We start from the raw sequence: 23,612 nt of genomic DNA, 5'->3' as shown, positions 1-23,612 counted from the left end.
ACTGACGTCATCACGCCGACGAGGCTCTATTATGGATCCAGTGACTTCAGCGAGGTCGCGAGCGGAGTCGTGCCTCTGTGACGTCGTCTACGTCCTCGTCGGCGTGGAGAGCTACAAAAGTTTCTGAATGTTGCTGGCGCAGGGGATATTCACATGGTGAGGAATCCACTGGCAGATGTATCCATCAGAAATGTTGACCAGATCATAGGAGGAAGTTCAGGCCACAGCACCCTGAAGAACTTCCCACTTTTTTCTTTCCCATTTGTAATCATACCACCTAGAGCATCTATTAAAGTAACAGTAGCTATCCACCAGGTATTTTTACCCAACCCCCACACCCCCAACTCCTATTCTCTTACAAAGAGTTTCATATTATTCATTGCTACAGCGTAGCTCATTGACTGCAGCATGCCCTGTTCTGTAGTGGGACAGGAAGACACTGTTTTGAAGGTGTTCCATATATGTGTTTCGGGGTGCCTAGGTGGAAGGCCATGAGGAATATAAAATGTTAACTATAAATAAGCACTACCAAAGGGTAGCATGCGTATTTCAAAAACTCATCCTCGCACAGAGACTCCACCCAGCTGAAAAATTAACATTATCTCCCAAATCAAATCATTTACGCATATAATTCAATTAAATTGAAATGCAAATTCAATGAGATAACTCTCTGAGATAATCTTTCTTACTTTCCTATTTTTCCAAAAACATGCCACCTCAAATGAATTCAACTTGATCAAGGACAGTATGGATCTGATGACACCCTCTTCAAGGACTAAACAGTTTCCGTGGTATGGTTCATGTCATTATGCATCCCTTCAGTTTCAGGTCAGATTTTGGATAATGTCATTGTCAGACTATTGGTTACGAATACTGATAATATTGAAACATCATGTTTTTGAGGAACTGATGTCATTCTTATAATGTATGTAACATTATCAGCTCCTTACCAGGACTTCGAAATTAAAATTGTCCATCACAGCCTTCCATCGATTGGAATACTTGATATTGAAAGGATCGAATGTTAGTGTTTGCATTGGGATGACAAGCCCATCAACCCGACGTATTACATCGTCAATTCTCTTTGGATCCCCGGTGACAGCTTTCAATTCCGGGCCAAATATGTTATAAAACTCCTCAAGAATCTGTTGAGTTAAAAAAAAAACATCTTTTAGATATAGTCAGAAACTTTAACTCCGTAGCAGCTTCCTAAACATCAGGTTGGTCATAATTCCTGAGATGTACTGAACTTGTATTTTTTGATACATTTGTCATTATCCATCATCTTTTTGAGATGTAAAAGTGATACAGGTTGATCTCTTACCTGCAATGTGTTAAAAAGATCTTGACAGATTCCTGCCAAATAATCTGTTTTCTCAAACAGGCGCTTCCTATCAAACTCCCATCGCTGGTCTCTGCCTGATGCTTCAATTTTTGCCCGCACTTCAAAGTATGTCTTTTTCCATGTTTCTAGACTGTATTTGGCCTCCATAGTCTTTAATTTGGCAGCTGGCCTGTTTTCTCTGCAAACCAAATGAAACAGAGTTTGAAATTTACTAAAACAATTGCAAGGTGCCTCCCTTCCATTATAAGAACTATTATCTTTCACTCATGCTCCACAGCTACAGTTCATTATGCTACACATGCACTGGCAAACACACATTGCCACTTGTACCATTGCACTGTTGACATACGCTTTAAAATTAAATTACTTATCTGAAAACAGGATTCATCACCATTAATATCTTTTATAGATTCACAAGTTTATTACTTAAAAGGCCATACAGTCTTTTGGTATTTTTGCAGTGCGGCACTGAATATCTATATACAAACTAGCTGACATATAGGATTAATGCTGACGTTTGGGCTTAGTAGGTGCTTGGCCACCACTTGCCCCATTTGGCTCCGAGCTCTGCCATGTACGTTAATAGAGCGGGAACTTTCTTCCAGAACTGTTTCATTCCCTTAGGATCCTCTTTCCAGACATATACCTCACAGGAATGTGCCAATTATCTTCAGGTTTGGGGAGGTAAGAGTAATTAAGTGAAATAGTGTCAGTGTTTTGTGATAAAAGTGGGGACAATCAAATGTGCAAAAACGTAGGAATAGCCGCTGCACTCCAAGGTAATCAAGGATATATAGGTAGTCCAATTAATAATGTACTAGGTACTCCGAGAGATCACCTTCTGGTTGCGAAAGGTGCGAGAAACTAAGCAAAAAGGAAGTCTTACAGGGTGTAAGAACTACCTCAGAGTACTTTTACATGCACAGAAAAGTGCGTTGCATATAGGTAATCACGAAAGACATAAAGATGTCTCCAAATGTTTGAATAAGTTTATTCAGTTCTTCAAAAGATTTCAAAGTATCCAAGGAACATATTTTATAATCATATGTTTTTCGAGGTGAATTTATGAGAAACGAACAAAATAGGTATAATCCATGTGAGGTTCTTAGGAAGATACATTTAGCAACCCCAATGCATTTCGTGCTAAGGATAGCACTTCTTCAGGGGGAATAAGTATCTAGAACCACAAGGGTAACGGGTGAAAACAGGTAAACAATGCATTTCGTGCTAAGGATAGCACTTCTTCAGGGGGAATAAGTATCTAGAACCACAAGGGTAACGGGTGAAAAAGGGTAAACTGTGTTCGGAGAAACCGAGAATAAACCCGGGTTTAAATACCGATTTTTACCGATTCGGTAAAAGGAACATCTGGATGTTCCTACATCTCCCCCCTTCTTATTTACCGATTCTTATTTACCGAATCGGTAAAATTCGGTAAATAAGAATCGGTAAATTTTCCCTACCTACATCTGGCCCCAAGTGAGAAAAGAGAAAGGATATGGAAATCTTTCTAAATGGGGAACCCCCTATTGGAACCGGGATCTCCGGCCCATTTAGGGTAACATGGCACTGGGTAGAATGGCTAAATCTAGAAGGCAATTGTAAAGCGCTTGCATCACACACACTACAACACCCCAGTGCAAACCCACCAAAAATGACACCACCCCATCTGAGTTGAATAGAAAATATTGAGGCTTTATTTCTTTTTGGTAAAGGAAAAAGGATGATAGTCACGTTGCTTAGGAATTTGGAACTTTAGACATTTCCTTCCAGGATAAAAAGTACTTCAACTGATTGGCTCATTACATTTTTTTGCAGAAGTTTAGACACCTGGTTCCCAATTACTTTTGACTTGGCAAACAACAGGCAAGAATACACAGTTAGAACAAATGTGGCATGTTTCCAGTTAAATTAAACCGGTAAATACATTAACTGTTATTGCATTGTCTAGATATAAACCTTCACTTGAAGCATTCATAGTCAAATACGATTCTATTTTTAACCAGGTTCTCCATCAATGTGAATTTGGCACTGAAAGGCATATATTTATATAAAAGAAGAAAACATCACACTGTTTGGCAAAGAGGTGCTGTCTCTACTTTTCTCCTGGGTCTGAAATTGACACTTGTCGGGTCTTATTTTCAAAGAGGAGCGTCAAGAAGTGCTTGAGGAGGGGACTGGTGCTTACACTCCCTCGTTCCAATTCAATCTCCTGTGCAGCCCTCCCCTCCCTGATACCTCAGCGCCCGTCCGGCTCCCGCTCCAAGCCGTCCCAGAGCTGGGTCTGCAGGCCGATCTTTCACCCTCCCGCTCAGGACTGAACTTCACCTGAGGCGGCAGAGGATACCGCTAATCTTCAGGGCGCCCTTCCCCGAAGGCTTCACAGGGCACGGGCCTCGGTGCTCTTCTGCCCCGAGTGCCAGCCCGGCTGTACGCAAGGCCGCGGCAGTCTCTCATGCAGGAAGAACCTCCGGCTTGCTAGGGGAGAGAGGAGGCGCGCCGGGCGGGAGTCCGGTTGCCAAGCGGCCCCGCCCCACGTCTCTCTCTTCAAGCTGGTACCGTCTGTGAGAAGTTGGCCTGATATATAATGTTCACTATTCTAGTGAACACTTTGTATCAGTCCAAACAACCCTTATTGATGTTTGGTTGTAAGTCAACCTGATAGACCAGCTATCCTAGTAGCATGGACACGTGCAGTCTTTAGGCTAAACTCTAGAGGGCGTGTTAAGCCAGCTGTTTTACCATCACATTTACCCCTTGAACACCAAGTGAAAGGACACCACACAAGTTGTTATGAAAAATAAAGTATATTTATTTATAACAAAACTACCCTGGCTCTTTATGAGACAGGGAGCTAAGCACACAACAAAACTCTTAAAGAAATACTTAAAGTCGCACAATTTACACAAATGCCCGAGGGGCACGAAAAACCATATACTACACAAGTGGAATGCGAAATACTAGCAGGTAAGTAACTATTCTCATAGGCTTTAGGATCGCTAGGACTGGACTACTGAACCTTTAGATTACAAGCAGGAGGCCTAGGGACGTCGTGTGCAGAGTGGGAACTCTCACGCGTAAGGCGGGAAAAAGTCTATGGAGGCTAGTAAAAGCAAAGTTAGTGTTCTCGGGCGAACCCGACTAGGTAGAGCTGAAACGACAAAGGATCCTGACACTTAGATAGTTAAGCTATGCTGGAGCACCGAAATGCTCAGGTTACCTAGCCCAGGGGCTGCGGCTGCATAGGGCTGAAAAGACGTCGGAGATCCTCGTTGCAGTCTATGGAGCCTGAAGAAAGAAGTTGCTGGCAGGCGACCAGTGAAGAAGTTCGTGGTGATCCAAGCCTGGATCGATGAAGATGGATACCTGTAAGCAGAGGGGACCAAGTTCTGAATCACTAGCCAGTGATTAGGTGGGCACCAGGATGGCACCGGACGAAGTCACCTCGACCAGGTGAGTGGGCGACGCTGGGCTCTGCAGTCTCTCGGACCAGGAGGCGTTGTCGGCGACCAGGATGGAGGGGCGAGCTGTCCCACGGTGGTGTCTGCTGTCGACGTCGCTGGACCCAGGATTGGGACAACAAGTCTTGGCAAATGCAAGACCACGCGGTGGACTTAAAATGGCGTCTGGAGTGGACCAGGAGGGTCCGGGGTGCTCCTCTGTTGGAGGGGAGCAAGGGCCAGTCTGGAGCAACCAGACCAGCGGTGTTGTCGTCGTGGTTCGTCGTCAAAAGGGCCACTAGCCAGCGGGCAAGCGACCTGGACAACGCGGTGAGCAGCAAAAAGCAGAAGGGCCCCACGCAGATCTCGTGGATGCAAGGGGGCTGGACTTCGGTGCTGGAGCTGCTCAGGGTCGGGGCTTCTCTTACCCCAAACCACTCAGTCGAGGGTCACTCGGTGGTCGTGCTGGACAAGCGTCGTGCAGTCTTGAAGATGGCCGGTCCCTCGAGGTCTCGTCACACCCACGAATCTCAGCTGGGCTGATGATGCAGGTAGAGGTCAGAGGGGCCAGGGCAGCCGGTTCTCGTCGAGCTGGGCAGTCTTGATCCGGAGGAGAGACTTACAGCAGACCGCGATGCTTGGTTGGTGCCTGCTGCTGCAGGGTGACTACTCCTTAGTCACAAGGGAGAAATCTTGAGAAGAGTCTTGAGTTCCTTTCGTGGAAAGTCGGTTCAGGATTCAAAGATGATCTAGTTTGGAAGGGGGCCTGCTCCTACCTTTATCCTGGGAAAGGGGGCTGGCACGCGACTAAGTCCTGCCCTATGGGTGGGACAAGGAGGGGGGTGGTTACACCCCTCTCCTTTGCCGGGCTTTTCCCCAGATCAGGGGCTGGAGTGCCCCTGGAACTGGTTCAAGCCGGCCTATGCACAGTGAGCACCGGGGTGCCACTTGCAGTCACCTTCCTCTAAAGCCCTGCCTACCTGGGATACACAAAACCCTGTCTGGGATGGTGCTGGCACCGCCCCTGACAGGAAACCCTTTGTCCAGGCCTCCGTTGCTGGAAGGACTCCCAGCAGCAGGAGGGCAGACTTGTGTCTCGGTGGCAGCATCCATTTTGTGGAGCTGAGGCTTGAGTTAACTTTAACCGGGGTTACAGCTACATACATGTCGTGTCCCTCTAGAAGGGTGGAATGCTAACCCCGTCGCCAGAATTGGCGAGGGGTTAGTATTCCAATTCGTATGACACCTTACTCGACATGTTTTGATAAAGCGATACCAGAGTTGGCATATAACCGCGAGGATTATAATGCACTTAAGAGTATATGGTATGTGTTATCATGGAACAGCTATTAGGACTTGGTTCCGCAAGCTGCAAACGGGCTCAGCTCATGCCAGAGCACCATCTCACATGATTCCAAGCACTCTGCCTTCAGGATTGTTAAGGCCTGCCATAGGAGTGACTGATAGGAATACATGTGTCCATTTTAGGGTTAGATATAGGTATACTATATCTAAAGCAAAGGGTGATTACACCACCTTGCCCCAGCTGTCCTGCAGCCAGTTGTGTCAGATTTGGATGGCCAGCCAGGGGTGGCATAATACATGCTGCAGCCCCTGGTAGGCCCTGGGTACACCTATGCCCTGGGTACCTAAGGTACACTGTACAGGGACTGATAAGGTGACTCAGTATCCAATTAGATATGTACCTAAGGTACATGGAATCCATTTTACAGAGAGAGCAGTAGGCCTGGGGTCCTGAATAGCAGGGCCCCAGGTCAACTAAGTCAGAAAACCAGCAAAACACCAGGCAAAAAGTTGGGGGCAACCATAGTCAGGGATCTACCTTCCTACATAACCCACCCCCCCCCCCCCCCAAAACGAAAGGAGATAAGGCTATCCTTGACAGGTAAGCCTATATTGCCTAAGTGGCCATATAAGGAAGTACCAGCACTGGCATGGTTACCCCCTATCTCATGGTCCACTAAGCAATCCCTCACCCTAAGGGTGTCTGAGGGTCTCCACCATAGGGAATCTCTACCTGTGGTGTGTTTTGGCAAAGTAAAAGGCTGGTGCTGAGATGGAGTACTGAAGTGAGGCTCCACTAATTTTGGGCTCAGCTTCCTCCAATCATTATCCACCATAGAGGCCTTTCTTTCCAAGACTGAGTTGTGTTGAGCTCTCAGGGTCAACCTCTGGCTACCTAAAGCTGGAGGCTGAGTCCCTCTGGTTGGCTTACTGGAGGGACAGGTCAGGTTTGGGGCCCTCAGGTCCCAGGTTTGGTTGTGCCCAACAGTGTCCATCTGTGGGAGTTCCCTAACTAGGTTTAAGGGGGATCCCTCAGGAGTCTGTTTTATTTTCACTTGGCTAGGATTACTAGCTTCAGTGCCCTTAATCTGCTGATTGGGAAGTTCTTTTGGACAGGGGGCCCTTTGGGGTCCACCACTGGCCTCCCTGACCTCTACAGCCCTGGGCTGACTGAGGCAGGGTAGAGAGGGGCAGGTTACCTGCTCCAGACTGGGTCCCACCTTGGAAGGGTCCACTGACATCAGAGGCTCTGCCAGGCTAGGCCTGACTACCTCTGGGGCAGTTTCTTCACAAGGGGTCAGATCAGTTCCCTGAGGAGGCTGATCCTGTCCTAAAGTCTGGTGGGAGGGAGATTTCTCTTCCCCCTCAATGCTCTCTGTCTGAGTGGAGTGATCCATAGTTTCAGGCTTCACAACACTATTATCTGTCTGAGTTTGAGCTGTGGCCATCACAACTCTCCCAACCTTTTCAGGAGGGGACTCAGTTTGGGTATGGGCCGTGACCATCACAGCCTTGCCAACCTGTTCAGGAAAGGCATCTTTCTGGGCTAGGGCTGTGACTGGCACAGCCCTCCTGACCTGTTCAGAGAGGACATCTTGGACTGGGGCTGTGGCTATCACTGCCCCACTAACCTTACCATGGAGGTTTACCATTTTCAAATGGGTTTCTTGTTCTACCTCAGCCCAGGCTGAGATCTCTAAATCATTCCCCAGTAGGCAATCCACAGGCAAGTTTGATGACACTGCCACTCTCTTGGGGCCAGTGACATCTCCCCAGCTGAGATTTACCACTGCCATGGGATGATCTCTCTGTACTCCATCAATATTGGTCACCTGGTATGTGGCACCAGGTAAAAGTTGCCTTGAGGGGACTAGACTCTCAGTCACCATGGTGATGCTAGCCCCTGTATCTCTATAGGCCTCAACTTTTATACCATTGATGAGGGGCTCCTGTCTGTACTTGCTCAAAGTGTTGGGACAAGTTGTGAAGTTGGCAAACCCCATGCCAGTCTCACAGACAAGAGTATCTAAGTTTGGGGACCTGGTTAGGCCAGAGTCCCCAGGAACTCCCAAAGTAAATGCACCCAAATTCTTGGGGGCACTCCCACCACCTGGGGGATTACTACTAGTAGTAACAGGAGGCTGGGAAGTTTTACCTGGGGGAATGTTCTCCTTATTGTCGTTGGCCTTTGGGCAACTGCTGTCACTTTTGTAATGGCCTACCTGTTTGCAGGTATGACAATAAGGTTTCTTTTGGGTATTGGAAGGATTTTGGGACCCACCCTTTTCAGAGGAGTTTTGGGGCCCTGGGGTTTGATCAGAAGATCAAAGAAGTAGCGCCATGAAACCGTTGGGTATGCGAGCGCTGTACAAATGTTTTTAAATTCAAATTCAAATTCAAATTTATTCCCACCCTTCTCTTGAGGCTTGGTTGATTCCTTCTTTTGGTCACCACCCTGGTTCTTAGGCCTAATCCTGGTTCTGACCCATTTGTCTGCCCTCTTACCCAATTCTTGTGGAGGGGTCAGATCAGAGTCTACCAGGTGCTGGTGTAATAACTGGTTCTGACAATTACTTAAGACTTGCTCTCTCAAAATTAGATTGTACAATCCTTTGAAATCAGTAACCTTACTTCCCAGTAGCCAGCCTTCAAAAGCCTTAGTGGCACAATCAACAAAGTCAGCCCAATCCTGAGACTGAGTTTTCTGGGTGTCTCTGAACATCAACCTGTACTGTTCAGTTGTTAAGCCAAACCCATCAACCAGTGTATTCTTCAGGACTTGGTAATTGTTAGCATCCTCAACTCTAGTAGTGAGGAGCTTATCTCTACCTTTGCCTTCAAAGGAGAGCCACAGTATAGCTGCCCACTGACTCTGGGGGATGCACTGGACAGTGCAGGCCCTCTCCAGAGCAGCCATCCATTTGTGGATGTCATCCCCTTGTTTAAAGGGGGGCACTATCTTACTCAGGTGTTTAGTATCTAAACTCCTTTCCTTATCTCTAGGGAGATTGCTGCCACCAGTGGGGACTACCCCACTCATCTGCTGCTCTCTAGCAAAGGCAAGCTTCTCTTTGGCCAGGGCAAGTTCTTCCCTTTCAATCCTCAGATTGGCCTGTTTCATCCTTGCTTCATGCTCTCTTCTCTGAGGGGAAGTCAATCTCCTCTGGGGAGAATTCCTTCTCCTCTGAGAAGAGGCATTAGAGTACAGAGATCTATTGGAGTCCCTAGAATGAGATCTATCTCTTCTAACTCCAAGGTTAGGCCTCATGAGGGTCAGTACTGGGGGTCCCCCAGATCCTTCCCTATGTAGGTCTAAGTTGGCCCTAGTAAGTCTGCTGACTAACTCAGACCTTTTGTCTGCCTCATCCCCAGAGAGTTCCTCTTCTTCCTCCTCCTCAACTGCATTTTCAGTGCCAAGGAGGTCTGGATCACCAAGGGTACCCTCTAAGGCTGGCATACTCCCATCTGTATGAGAAGCTCTTCTAGCATCATATGTCTCTAAGAGACCTAACAAAAAGGGAGTGGTGGGGTTAGACCCCTGTTTCAATTTCCTGGAGGTACACAAGTGTCTCAACTCCTGGAAATTGAGAGCTGCTTATCTTGAGATGACCTGTGGAGGGTCATTAGCCACTAGGGGAGTCTCTGAAGACTCTCCATGGGTAGACATGCTTTTCTAGTGAGGTGTAAGTGGTGCACTTACCTACACTATTTGTTTGCCTACTGATCCCTTGCTAAGAGTTGTAGTTTAGGGTGTGCTAAGCCCTAGGAGCTACAACAGCTGGTTCAGTAGAACTCAGAGTATTCTAAGCTAAGTTATATGTACCTTAGTACTTATGTGATCTTTCAAATGATATTCTTAGGATACGTGTGGTAAAACAACAGCAAGCTCAAATCCCAACCGCTGCTCACCAACGTGAGAAGTTGGCCTGATATATAATGTTCACTATTCTAGTGAACACTTTGTATCAGTCCAAACAACCCTTATTGATGTTTGGTTGTAAGTCAACCTGATAGACCAGCTATCCTAGTAGCATGGACACGTGCAGTCTTTAGGCTAAACTCTAGAGGGCGTGTTAAGCCAGCTGTTTTACCATCACATTTACCCCTTGAACACCAAGTGAAAGGACACCACACAAGTTGTTATGAAAAATAAAGTATATTTATTTATAACAAAACTACCCTGGCTCTTTATAAGACAGGGAGCTAAGCACACAACAAAACTCTTAAAGAAATACTTAAAGTCGCACAATTTACACAAATGCCCGAGGGGCACGAAAAACCATATACTACACAAGTGGAATGCGAAATACTAGCAGGTAAGTAACTATTCTCATAGGCTTTAGGATCGCTAGGACTGGACTACTGAACCTTTAGATTACAAGCAGGAGGCCTAGGGACGTCGTGTGCAGAGTGGGAACTCTCACGCGTAAGGCGGGAAAAAGTCTATGGAGGCTAGTAAAAGCAAAGTTAGTGTTCTCGGGCGAACCCGACTAGGTAGAGCTGAAACGACAAAGGATCCTGACACTTAGATAGTTAAGCTATGCTGGAGCACCGAAATGCTCAGGTTACCTAGCCCAGGGGCTGCGGCTGCATAGGGCTGAAAAGACGTCGGAGATCCTCGTTGCAGTCTATGGAGCCTGAAGAAAGAAGTTGCTGGCAGGTGACCAGTGAAGAAGTTCGTGGTGATCCAAGCCTGGATCGATGAAGATGGATACCTGTAAGCAGAGGGGACCAAGTTCTGAATCACTAGCCAGTGATTAGGTGGGCACCAGGATGGCACCGGACGAAGTCACCTCGACCAGGTGAGTGGGCGACGCTGGGCTCTGCAGTCTCTCGGACCAGGAGGCGTTGTCGGCGACCAGGATGGAGGGGCGAGCTGTCCCACGGTGGTGTCTGCTGTCGACGTCGCTGGACCCAGGATTGGGACAACAAGTCTTGGCAAATGCAAGCCCACGCGGTGGACTTAAAATGGCGTCTGGAGTGGACCAGGAGGGTCCGGGGTGCTCCTCTGTTGGAGGGGAGCAAGGGCCAGTCTGGAGCAACCAGACCAGCGGTGTTGTCGTCGTGGTTCGTCGTCAAAAGGGCCACTAGCCAGCGGGCAAGCGACCTGGACAACGCGGTGAGCAGCAAAAAGCAGAAGGGCCCCACGCAGATCTCGTGGATGCAAGGGGGCTGGACTTCGGTGCTGGAGCTGCTCAGGGTCGGGGCTTCTCTTACCCCAAACCACTCAGTCGAGGGTCACTCGGTGGTCGTGCTGGACAAGCGTCGTGCAGTCTTGAAGATGGCCGGTCCCTCGAGGTCTCGTCACACCCACGAATCTCAGCTGGGCTGATGATGCAGGTAGAGGTCAGAGGGGCCAGGGAAGCCGGTTCTCGTCGAGCTGGGCAGTCTTGATCCGGAGGAGAGACTTACAGCAGACCGCGATGCTTGGTTGGTGCCTGCTGCTGCAGGGTGACTACTCCTTAGTCACAAGGGAGAAATCTTGAGAAGAGTCTTGAGTTCCTTTCGTGGAAAGTCGGTTCAGGATTCAAAGATGATCTAGTTTGGAAGGGGGCCTGCTCCTACCTTTATCCTGGGAAAGGGGGCTAGCACGCGACTAAGTCCTGCCCTATGGGTGGGACTAGGAGGGGGGTGGTTACACCCCTCTCCTTTGCCGGGCTTTTCCCCAGATCAGGGGCTGGAGTGCCCCTGGAACTGGTTCAAGCCGGCCTATGCACAGTGAGCACCGGGGTGCCACTTGCAGTCACCTTCCTCTAAAGCCCTGCCTACCTGGGATACACAAAACCCTGTCTGGGATGGTGCTGGCACCGCCCCTGACAGGAAACTCTTTGTCCAGGCCTCCGTTGCTGGAAGGACTCCCAGCAGCAGGAGGGCAGACTTGTGTCTCGGTGGCAGCATCCATTTTGTGGAGCTGAGGCTTGAGTTAACTTTAACCGGGGTTACAGCTACATACATGTCGTGTCCCTCTAGAAGGGTGAAATGCTAACCCCGTCGCCAGAATTGGCGAGGGGTTAGTATTCCAATTCGTATGACACCTTACTCGACATGTTTTGATAAAGCGATACCAGAGTTGGCATATAACCGCGAGGATTATAATGCACTTAAGAGTATATGGTATGTGTTATCATGGAACAGCTATTAGGACTTGGTTCCGCAAGCTGCAAACGGGCTCAGCTCATGCCAGAGCACCATCTCACATGATTCCAAGCACTCTGCCTTCTGGATTGTTAAGGCCTGCCATAGGAGTGACTGATAGGAATACATGTGTCCATTTTAGGGTTAGATATAGGTATACTATATCTAAAGCAAAGGGTGATTACACCACCTTGCCCCAGCTGTCGTGCAGCCAGTTGTGTCAGATTTGGATGGCCAGCCAGGGGTGGCATAATACATGCTGCAGCCCCTGGTAGGCCCTGGGTACACCTATGCCCTGGGCACCTAAGGTACACTGTACTGGGACTGATAAGGTGACTCAGTATCCAATTAGATATGTACCTAAGGTACATGGAATCCATTTTACAGAGAGAGCAGTAGGCCTGGGGTCCTGAATAGCAGGGCCCCAGGTCAACTAAGTCAGAAAACCAGCAAAACACCAGGCAAAAAGTTGGGGGCAAGCATAGTCAGGGATCTACCTTCCTACACCGTCCTCCTTCACCTCACGCCTGGCGCGTAATTCTCCCAGGCAAACTCCTCACACAAACCAACGGCGCGATGTCGCCGGGCGGCCCTGGTACCCAGCCCCCAACAGGTTGAGAAAGGGAGAAAGAGGGGGGGTGAGTCTCACCGGCACTGACAAAGACTGCTCTGAGTAATTTAGGCTTTAAACATCACAAGCAGGATCTACACTCTCTAGTCAGGCCAACTGCGACCCAAGTCACAACCCCAAATTCCACTTGACTACAGGTCGTGGTAAAAGTCTTTTCCCTTCCACGTTGCCTCAGTACCACCCCTCACGTGTCTAGGGTCAAGGCCAGGTCACTCTCACCAGATGCTGGAGTAGATTAGTTCTTTTTAAGAGTGGCCACACTGAAGCTTGATTCTGGCAGTCTCTTCACAGGCAGGGCCAGATCCACAGGAAGAAGGGCAGCTCCCACAACCAACTTGCAGCCCCTTGAAGCAGTCAGATTAGCCTGAGTCGCAATCCCCCTCACACTGTAGCCTGAACTCCAGCCAGCACAGTCATGACAAAATGGCTGCCCAGTGTCCTCCCTTATATAGCCATGGCCCAGGTCACTAGAGGGAACTGGAAGGTTCTGGAACCCTCTAATGTTATCCTATGGCCCAGAGCTCTGAGGTAACTCTAGCAGGCATCCATCTTAGGAACCCCCCCCCCCATCCACCATTTTAGGAAGGCGCACCTGTACCTCAGCACTGGTTAGCAGTGGTGGGGCACCCGGAGACTCTAAAAAGGATTGGTGGAAAAAATAATGGGAGGCAAAAAGGGACAAAAATAAGGGGAGACCATTCAAAAAGCTAACAGGTCTAAAACCCCCTATAAAGAGTGTTCTAAATACATGGCCCTATATAAAGGAGTCCACAATCAGGTGCTAGTAAAGTTTGGTCTGGAATCTTACTTGAGCTAGTGGCACTGGAAAAGTCATATCTCCAGGAGCTGTAGCATGAGGCTCACAAACTCTCTTTTTTCCAGGCCTTTCCAAGCATCTCTAGGAGCATGAGCCCTAGTCTATCTTTCTTTCAAAGGTTTTCTTGTTCTAGAAACATTCTTTCTCCAAAGATGTAAACCTCCCTCCTCCCATAACTTCTCATGAAAAAAGTGGAAAATATCTTCTAAATCTAAAACACCCTCCTTGAATCCTCCATGTCACAAATGAAGTACCCTCACTGCTACATTATCTCTCAAAAATGTAAATCAAGGTAACAATGCTGACAGTTTGAAAATTATCTGAAAAGTAGCTTCAGCATGGCAACATCCCACCAATATATCAACCAATGCCTTGCAAACCTGCTTCTCAATGAAAATGTGCAACCAGTCAGCCCTATTAAAAAATGTCCTTTTAAATCCTATTATAAAAAAACACTTTAGACCTGATCTAGCACACATTTAGTTTTTGTGCACTTGTGCGTCATTTAGACATGTTATAAGATAATCCCATTAATTTATAAGCATTTTAATATTTAATCAACAGTGGGTGACTACATTTTGTTTTGTAAGAGCCACACTGATATTCGAAGGTAATTATTATATTTACTCATACTAAATGTATCTGCTGGGAAGCCATTTTGATGTAAAGTTAGCGTAACTTGCAACCGGCCCCAAGTAACATGAAGTTAATTTTCTTATAATGCTTTGCCAATGTCTTATTTTTCTCTCCTCTTTGGGTTTCTTTTTGTGTACCTCATTAGATAGAATAGGCTTACTGTCTACTGTATAAGACTGAAGGTTAGCTGGAACCTAATGACAAACTGACTTCGGACAAGAAGACTGAGATGGTGGCAGGCAGACCAAACCAATGTAAAATCCAAGGTCTCCCAGACAGTTGCTGATTTGTTTGGTGCTTGGAAGCTGGGAAGTTTACCTGCCCCAGAGAATGGTCCTTCTCGATTTGTCTGTTTGGTGGGAAATGCTATGTGGAGTCTTCTACCAGTTTCTTTCGTGCTTTAATTTTGGGGTCCTTGGAATAGTTTAATAGACCCTGTCCTGACTTCATTGAGAGAAGACTTCTTCTCAAGTCTGCTGATTTCCCAGGCCGTAGTGTTGGGGTTCTTGCTTGAGCACTCATACTTTTTCCACTTGAACCTTCTTCTGAAGATGACACCTCATTCCTCATAGAATTTCCCCTTGTCACTTTCAATACTTTTTTGACAATAGGTAAGTTCCTTTATGGAATCTGCTAATTCTATTTTACATCTTTTTCCTTATAATATACAAATTCAGACTGCATGATCATTTACATGTGTAGGCTCTTACAATATATTTTCTTTCGTTTTGCTGATTGATTTAACTTGTAACTAATTTGCTAATAAAACCTTTAAGGTTTGGACACCAGCCATCTGTTGTTTCTGTGAAACCACATTGGTTTCACAGTACTTGAAATATATTGCTCTTGATAGCTCCTTTATTACTCCTCAAGTCAACAATCAAAGGTCCATACAGCCAGTAGAGGGGTTCACTTTGAGGACTTCACTAAGAGATTGAGATTCAAGGATCCCCGCTCCCTCAGACCCAAATGAACCCAGTAATGCCTACCTGTCTCCATTCTACTATGCTTTAGAAAATACAGTCAAACAGCTGCCCATTTTCAATCCCAACTTTACCTAAGCAATGCCATGTCCTTGACTCATGATGACATGGTTACATAGTGTAGAACCAGGCTCACTTGTTGTCCTTGAGGCTCTTATGCTGTTACTGGAGTTATCATATTCACATGAGTTAGGCCAATGATGTGCGCATCTTACAATATGTCAAGATACTTACTTAAGCACAGTTCGAATGTTGAGAACTTTGCAGACTCTTTCAGCTATTTCCCAAGCAATGCGTTCCATTAATGCCACCATCCTTTCATCCTTATTATAATGTCGTGAGATAATCCACACCATCCGTATGGCATTCATCATAGAAGGAATTGTATCAACAACTATGTTGAAGCCAGTACCGTGAGTCAAATTCTGAAAAAAGTGCAAATATACAACTGTAATTGCTATGGTTTTAGACATTTAAATGCAATTTCAACGTGGCTCTGCATTACAATAGAGAGCACAAGTTAAATATTAACAAACATATCTTAAATATCTCATAGATGTGGGTAAATCAAACATCAAACTATTAGGGGCCTGATTCTTTAAAAAAAAAAAAAAAGTACATTTGTACAACAAAACTTCTGTGTAGTTTTACTAATTTTAAGGGCTGGGCCTATGAGTGAATGCGCTAGCGCATGAATCTCGCTTCCAAGACACTATTGTTTGTAAAGAAGGTTTGGAGCCCGCCCCTTGTTTACCATGTGATGGCTTCAGTGTCCATATTCATGCATGTTTAATTGGTCAGTGCCGGGCGAACGTCACTTCCGATCGTTTCTCTGGGGAAGGGACCAAGCACAGAATGATTCTTCTTAATGAGCCCCTCCGCTGCTCCAGATGTGATCGAGGTACTGTTTTACCCTCCCTCCCAATCTCACTGCCTGCTGCTCCCTCCATAGTGCTTTTTAGGTTTCGACCTGGGGAGGGCACGAAGTGCCCCTCCCAGATCGAAAACTTTTGTCAAGAGTATGGATGTCGGCACCGCCTCTGTCTCTCATTGGCTAGCTCCATAAATGGAGGCTAGCCATTGGGAGACAGAGGCTGTCAATTGCGCTTTCTCGAGAAAACGCGATTCGGGGGTGTTTCTCGGGCTTTTTTTAAGCCCCGCCCCTTTGTCCCGGGCCGCGCTGTCATTGGCTACCGGCCCGGGACACCCCCGTGACGTCATTCCCCGGGCCGCGCTGTGATTGGCTGGCCGGCCCGGGACCTGACTTGTTTTTTTATTCCAATCTGTAATGGCGGGTGCGCAACCGCAATAACTACCTAAAAGCCTTGGTGAGGGAGGAACAGAAAAGTGATCCCCTCCCAAGATGGTACCAGCATAGTGACTAAATAAAACGTAATTTCGATGGCCAAACCCTTCGTTCTGAAGTGCTGTTTGAGTCCTTATAAGGGCCGAGGAGCTTGTCTGAGATCCCGCCTCCGCTAAAGGGTACGAATGGAAAAGGGACAAGCGTCGCTGTGATCTGGAAGCGGCCATCTTTAAAGTAGGATAGAGGAGGGGCTTAACCCGACGTCTAATGGTGGGAAGAACATGTTTTAGCATTTTGATAATAATTATTCAGTATTTTTCCAATATAGGCACATTATTACAAAGCGCGGAATTCTATCCCTCTAATCAGAACGTGTCTCCCGGTCTACAATGCTACATTCCGCAGTAACTTCAGGCAGTCCACGCCGACTCAGTTATTAAAGCACCACGCTTGCCCTCTTATTGAAAAGGAACCATATACCGACCATAAAACCCACCCTTGATAGTTCAGTAACTACTCCTCCCACAAGCCCTCGCTTCTTCCACGCCTCCTAAACCCCATCCGCCCCCACATTACCCTGCGCGCCTAGCCCCACCCTCCCGTCACCCACCCCTCTTGCCCCACCCTCTACGCCACGCCGGGGATGCCGGGAGGGCGGTGGGTGCCGGAAGTGTTTGCAGTCTGAAGTAACAGCGACCGAGAAGGAGGTGAGGGGACGAGCAGAGGAGGGAGTGGTACACGGTGGGTGCAGTCCAGGTGGAGGGGGGATACGTGGCACGTGACCAGCACTGGCTGGAGGGGCAGCAGGGTGGGTGACCAACACTGGGGGTCATAACATTGTACAGCACTTGGTTAGAGGGCTGCGGTGGAGGCATATATGATCAGGATGAGGTGAAGGTGCAGGTGGTGGCAGCATTCAGGAAATGGGCATGTAAAGGGTTAGCACCGAGTTGATGACATGATAGGTGGGGGGACTCGTGAAGGCATTAGAATGAGGAGTGGAGAGGAAAGGCAAGAATGGAGCTGCAGTAGGAGAGGGCATAAGAAGTGAGCGGTATCTTGAGCAGTGTGGGTGGACTAGAAGGTAATGGGCGTTGTCACTGGAGCGGCGAGGTAGTGTTTAAAGAGAGGGGAAGTGAAATGGGTGTAGCTCAGTGTGTAGACGAAAAGAGTACGGTGCCCCATAAAGTCTTCTCGTTTTCTGCATTCACTTGATAAGTATACCATAAGAAGTTTACAACTTTATTCTTCCTTTCCCTGTTCTGTTCCTTCATTATCTCTCCTAGACCCTTTGACCATATCTTTATTGTCTGAATCATTCTGAATCGGGTTCGTGTCATAACTGTGCAGACCTTTAGTAATGTTACATCTGACCTTCTGACTCTCATAGTGTCGTTATTCGCTGACGCCTTTGCCTGCCAGTATTGTACCTTCCTGTCTCCTATATTTCCTTTTGGCGTATGAATGCCTCTTTAATGGCCTTATGGTTTTCTTGTTTTTGTTGTCGGCCTCCAGTCTCTCTTATCTTTTCTGAAATGTATTTCACAGGACTGGTCATGATGCTCCAGGTGTGCATCTAGAACTGCACACAATTCTCCAGATGAGTACTATGACATATGCTGGGATTCTTGTACAGGTCTGGGCCTGATGCTCAGGCTTGGTCTCTGTGTTTGGATGGTGTACGCCTCTCTACAGCTAGGTTTTCTAGCCGATATTTTGGATTTCTCATACTGTGAAACCAGGCTTCAAGTGCCGCTGTTGGTCCTTTCTGACAGTACCGCTGATACCTGACCATTCTATAACAGGCACCTCATCATAGGATCCTGCGGACAGCAACTCTTGTTTCTATTTGTTTTCATCATTTCACACTTCTTTATGTTAACATAGCCATTGCTTTAATACAGTTGCTATAAAAGCATATAATATGGTATAGTGTGCATTTTCTTTCAATAAAGAATTGTTCCTCTGCAAATAAAAAATAAAAAACATTACCATTTACAATGCTAATATCTCCCAACTCCAACAAATGCGAAACCTATTGCATTGTAAATGCTTGTTATTTTTTTCTTGCTTCTAGCGGAGTGTTCACGTAAGAACCAGTAGGGCCCTTTCTGGATTGAAGAGGTTGAGGAAAAAGAAAACTTTGTGTTGCCTGTTTGAGAGTGAGCATTCCAATTTACCAGTTACAAATGGTTTCTACCAGATTCTCTAGCGTGCTATGTGTACTTTTCATTGACTAAACACGTCTGTGGGCAAACACAATTATTCAGCTGGTTAAATTAAAATATTAAATGAAAACAAGAGAAACTAAGAAACGGTTAAAAATTTAAACAAGAATCAGTCAATTTACTCCTGTGGAGTTCAGTAGGTTCCAAAAACACATATGTAGTAACTCTGTCAAGTAGAACCATTTGTAACAGGTCAGCTGGATGTTCCATTAAGGTCAATAGCAGTTTTAGATTTTTTTTGTGGGAGGGACAGTCCCACAAACTTTCATACACATACACATTTTCAGTTGTTATTGCTTTCAATGAGACTTTGCACTTCGAGATTTCTTTTAAAACTTTGATATTTTGACAGCATAAGAGGCTGCTGAGCTTTCATATAGCCAAGCAGTAATCAAACGCCTCAGGGCATTTCCGTTTTAATGCACAAGATACATATATCCATAGCCCGCAGAGGTTCCACGTCAACCCCTTCCCACACCCGCCATCCTAATCCCAGCTCCCTCTGAAATCATTCAATGTGTAGTCTGCAGAATAAATATGCTATGTGTTCCACCAGCCCCAGCAGCACTTTTATGAGCCCACTAAGCTTCATGTGCTACTACCAGCGCGCTGCGCATTCACTTAATAATATGCACTCGCTATGTAGATTTCAGCAGTGGCCTCGAGCGACTACTTGCTTGTTTATTTATATCCTCGGGCTGCGCCCGGCCCTCAGATTGTGTTCACAAACAACGTAAAGTAGAGGTTGGGTGGCACTATACATCCCTTCCAGCGTTTACTGCAAGTAGTCATTCAACAGTGCACAAGGGACACACATGGTCTCTCAGTCTCTGGCTGGAAGTGTGGTTTGGACGGAGACCATTTTATTTATTTTGAAAGTTTTATAGAGCAGGAACAAGACCCTTGCGGATAACAGAGCGCTTTACATTAAGTAAGGTTCGTATACATCAACTCAATGCATGTTAAACACATGTACATACCGTCATATAACATTAAAGCAGTAAGGTAAAGCACAGAAAACAATCCAGTTGAAACGGGTAAAGGGTGGATATAATGTCTAAAGTATTTAAATGGACATTTGTCATGCTAAGGATTATTAGCGCGGGTAGGTTTGGTCTCAAAATTTCTTTAGATTATTCTCAGGAGAATTTTGCCATGAGAATCGATTTTACTTCCTTTTTGAAAGAAGCAATAGAAGAGTTAAGTCTGGTTTCTGGGGGTAAGGCATTCCAAATCCTGGGCGCCATCCCTGAGAAGGATCGTTTATAGGTTTTCTTCTTGTTGAATCTTTGGGATTTCAGTAGTAGGTTGTCTGCGCTTTTTGAAGATCTTATCCTACCAGAAATCAGCAGTTTCTGTGCCAGATAGCTTGAGGCCTTGTGATGTGGGGCTTTATGCATCATACACGCTATTTTCAGATGAATTCTGGCTTCCAGTGGTAGCCAATACAAGGATTTTAGGTCTGGGGAAATGTGGGCCCTTCTTTTAGACCCAGTGATGAGTCTCGCTGCTGCATTTATAGAAGCTCTTAGAGGTGCCATTGTAGCTTTCGGAAGGCCACACAGAGACACACATTCGTACTCTACTCTGGGGATAACTAAAGCTTGAACTGCCTGCTTGAAATCGTTGGTTGGAAGGAAGGGTTTCAGCTTCCTCGGTGTGTTTATCTGGAAGTTTGCTCCCTTTGTAGCGTTGCTAATATGTTTTTGCATATTGAGATTACTGTCAAGAGTTATTCCCAAAGATTTCGCAGACTCCACAATGGTTGGTTAAACATTGAGTGCCGTAAGATTTTGAATCCATTCTTGCATAATGGGGACTTTGGCCGGTGGAGCTATTAGAAAGAATTCGGTTTTTAGTGCATTCAATTTGAGATGGTTTGCTGCCAGCCATGTCTGGGTATTCCCAAGCGTTGAGTTAAACAGTTTGATGTCTTCTGGGGTGTGGATCTTAAGATATAGTTGTGTGTCGTCAGCGTACATGTGATATTGCACGTTCAACGCATGTATCATTTCGGTGAGAGGTTCCATGAAGAGATTAAATGGTGTCGGGGAAAGTGAGGATCCTTAAGGGACTCCCAACGTTACTGGGACGGGTTTAGACAAGGTGTTGTTGACCTTGAATTTTTGTGACCGGTTTTGGAGAAATGAGGAAACCAGTTTAGCACTGACCCAGATAGATCTTCTAAAACACAGAATGGGCCTATCAAGTTCTCATGTTTGACAGTATCAAAGGCTGATGAGAGGTCTAGTAGGATGAGTAGGCAAGTTCCGTTCTGATCAAGGATTTGTAGCGCATCATCAATTATGTGTGTCATAGCTGATTCGGTGCTATGACCAGCTCAGAAGCCTGATTGGTGTTTGTCAAGAAGGTTAAAGTGATCAATATGCCTTGTCAGTTGGTGGTGTACACATTTTTCCAATAATCTGGCCACGGTAGGAATATTGGAAATATGGCGATAGTTGTTTAGGTCCGAAGGGTCCGCCGTGGGTTTCTTTAGAATGGGTGATACCTGTTCAACTTTGAGGGTGTCGGGGATGCAGCCTTGTTGAAGTGAACTGTTAATGATCTTGGTCCAGAGAGGTAGAAGTAGAGGCATAAAGTCTTTAACAGCGTCTGCGGGGAGAGGATCGGTGAAATGATTAGCAGGCTTCAGGCACTAAGAATCTTATATATATCTTCTTCAGTTTAAGTGGCAAAGGATGACCAAGCTGCGTCATTTTTTAGGTCAAACTTTGATGAGATTTGGTGTTGCGCCAATGGAAGTGCAGGGGAGGTTTTCATATAAGGACCCGAGTGTAAGATTAGTTCATTGAGGAGGTCTTTCTTGATGTTGTCAGTCTTCTGAGCAAAGAAGGCAGAGAATTCTTCACAGTTGGGTTGCGGGCAAGCTAAGTCTTGTAGACGTTGAGGTGCATCCTTAGCTAGGGTTTTGATTAGTTCAAAAAGTTTTTAGGGATAATTTTTTGCTTAGTCTAGTTGGAAGCTGAAGAAGTCTGTTTTAGCTCGTTTGATCTTTTTGAAATATGCATTTCTCTTTTTCCTTAGTATCTTGAAGTGAATGGCAGATGGGACTGATCTCCAATTACGTTCAGAGGTTCTGAGAGATCTTCTATCCTCGTTGAGTAGACCATTGTACCAAGGCTTAGAGTCTTTTGTGGAGATTCTCTTTAGTTGAAGGGGGGCTACCTCGTTTATTAAGAAGGTCATGACATTGAGGTAATGGTTGGTGAGATCCTGGAATTCAGAAGAACCTGCAGGGGGCAAAAGTAGGCTGCGGCTGGGAGATGGAAATAAGTTAGGGTTGAGATTTTTTAGGTCTCTTTTCCATACTTTTGGTCTTGTGGATTGACCGGAGTTAAGTTTCACTGTTTCCTTTATCAAGAAGGTGATGATATGATGGTCTGACCAGTCACAGGTTGGATCGATTGAAGCGGAATGGAGTCCCTTTTGGATATTATTAGATCCAGGATTGAGCCTTTATTGTGTGTAGGGCTGTTGCAAATTTGGGTGAGGTCTAGATCATCAAGGACATTTTTGAGGCTATTGGCCACTGCATCACTGTGGTCGTTCCAATGGAGATTGAAGTCGCCAAGGAATATTTGGGTATTTTGATGCCCATTGTTCGTAGAGACCATATCCATGAAGTGTTCAGTGAAGATGAGGTTGTCACCTGGGGGATGGTAGATAGTGTGTAAAGAGCATAGTGATTTGCCGTTGCTGGAGATGTTGAGGCATATGTATTCGCAAGAAGGGAATTCTGGGGATATAGCTTTGTTTACAGAGATGTTGCTACGATGTATACAGACGATCCCTCCCCCTGTCTTATCAATTCTATCCAGTCTGATAATGTCATAGATTAGGGGTACTAGAATGTCAATGATGGGTGTGGAAGCTTCCGGAAGCCAGGTTTCAGTTAACAATATCAGGTCCAGATCTTGTGAGACAATGAGGTCAGCTATGTCCTCTGCGTGTCTGGAGGCCGATATACAATTTAGGAGTATGCATTTGAGACGGGGTCTGAAGGGGGATGAAGTAGGGTCCTGAATGAGTGGGACTCTTCCGAGGTTGTTGTTGATGATTCCTCTAGTGTTTTGTTGAGTAGTCCTGTGAGGGTTGGGGGGGATGGTAGGGATAGAAAAAGCAGTGGTAGTGAGGGTGTTCGCAACCATACCTCTGACTGCAGACCCCTTTGGCACCTCTTCTAGCCAGACTGTAACCATCTCTGGCCTCCGCAGATGGGGATCCTGCCAGTCTATCACTGTTTGGAGATGCTGAAAATTGACTATCCAGACAGGTCGTTGTACAGGGACCACACATCTGGGCATCTTCTCTCAACAAATTCGGCATGAATCGCTCATCTTGACTGGTGTTGTTGACTTCGTCTGGCTTCGCATCGGATTCTCTTATGAGGCCATGGACCCTTTTGAACCACAACACACTTCCTCACAGCAGTATTGTGCCCCTGCTGCACAGTGACAATCGTACAGTTGACTTTCACGACCTGTCAGGTCGCTGCATCAAAAGGAGTACGGAATTTCCACCCTGGGTGACAGTCACACATGATGACATTGTCCCCTACTTGGATGGTTGGGGCTACTGCTCTTCTATGTAGACTGGCCCATTTGTTAGCTGCCCGTCTTTTCTCTTGTGAAGCCTGGACGTCCAGGATGGCAGGTTGCCACTACGGGCCTCCCTGTCTCTCATGGGCCTTTGGAACAGGAGGTCCACTGGGGCACAGTTGGTGGTGCTGTGTTGGTTTTGTCTGTAGGTTCTCACGAACCAA

At 46.4% G+C, this 23,612-nt stretch overlaps 1 protein-coding gene across 2 annotated transcripts in view; it reads right to left on the bottom strand.

The window, feature by feature from the left end:
- Window positions 1-23,612, bottom strand: part of DNAH10 (dynein axonemal heavy chain 10) — a 2,445,728-nt gene that overhangs the window by 1,945,699 nt on the left and 476,417 nt on the right. For both annotated transcript variants that reach the window (XM_078667623.1, XM_078667624.1), the window contains 3 exons: window positions 15,527-15,717; window positions 1,325-1,523; window positions 951-1,145 (listed from right to left, as the gene is read on the bottom strand). In XM_078667623.1, the coding sequence (XP_078523749.1) occupies window positions 951-1,145; window positions 1,325-1,523; window positions 15,527-15,717 (585 nt within the window). The remainder of the gene's footprint in view (window positions 1-950; window positions 1,146-1,324; window positions 1,524-15,526; window positions 15,718-23,612) is intronic.

Source organism: Lissotriton helveticus, chromosome 11 (assembly GCF_964261635.1).
Source record: "Lissotriton helveticus chromosome 11, aLisHel1.1, whole genome shotgun sequence".
Taxonomy (NCBI): Eukaryota; Metazoa; Chordata; class Amphibia; order Caudata; family Salamandridae; genus Lissotriton; species Lissotriton helveticus.
Note: the sequence above shows the minus strand (reverse complement) of the source record. Positions and strands in the feature narration are given on the sequence as shown.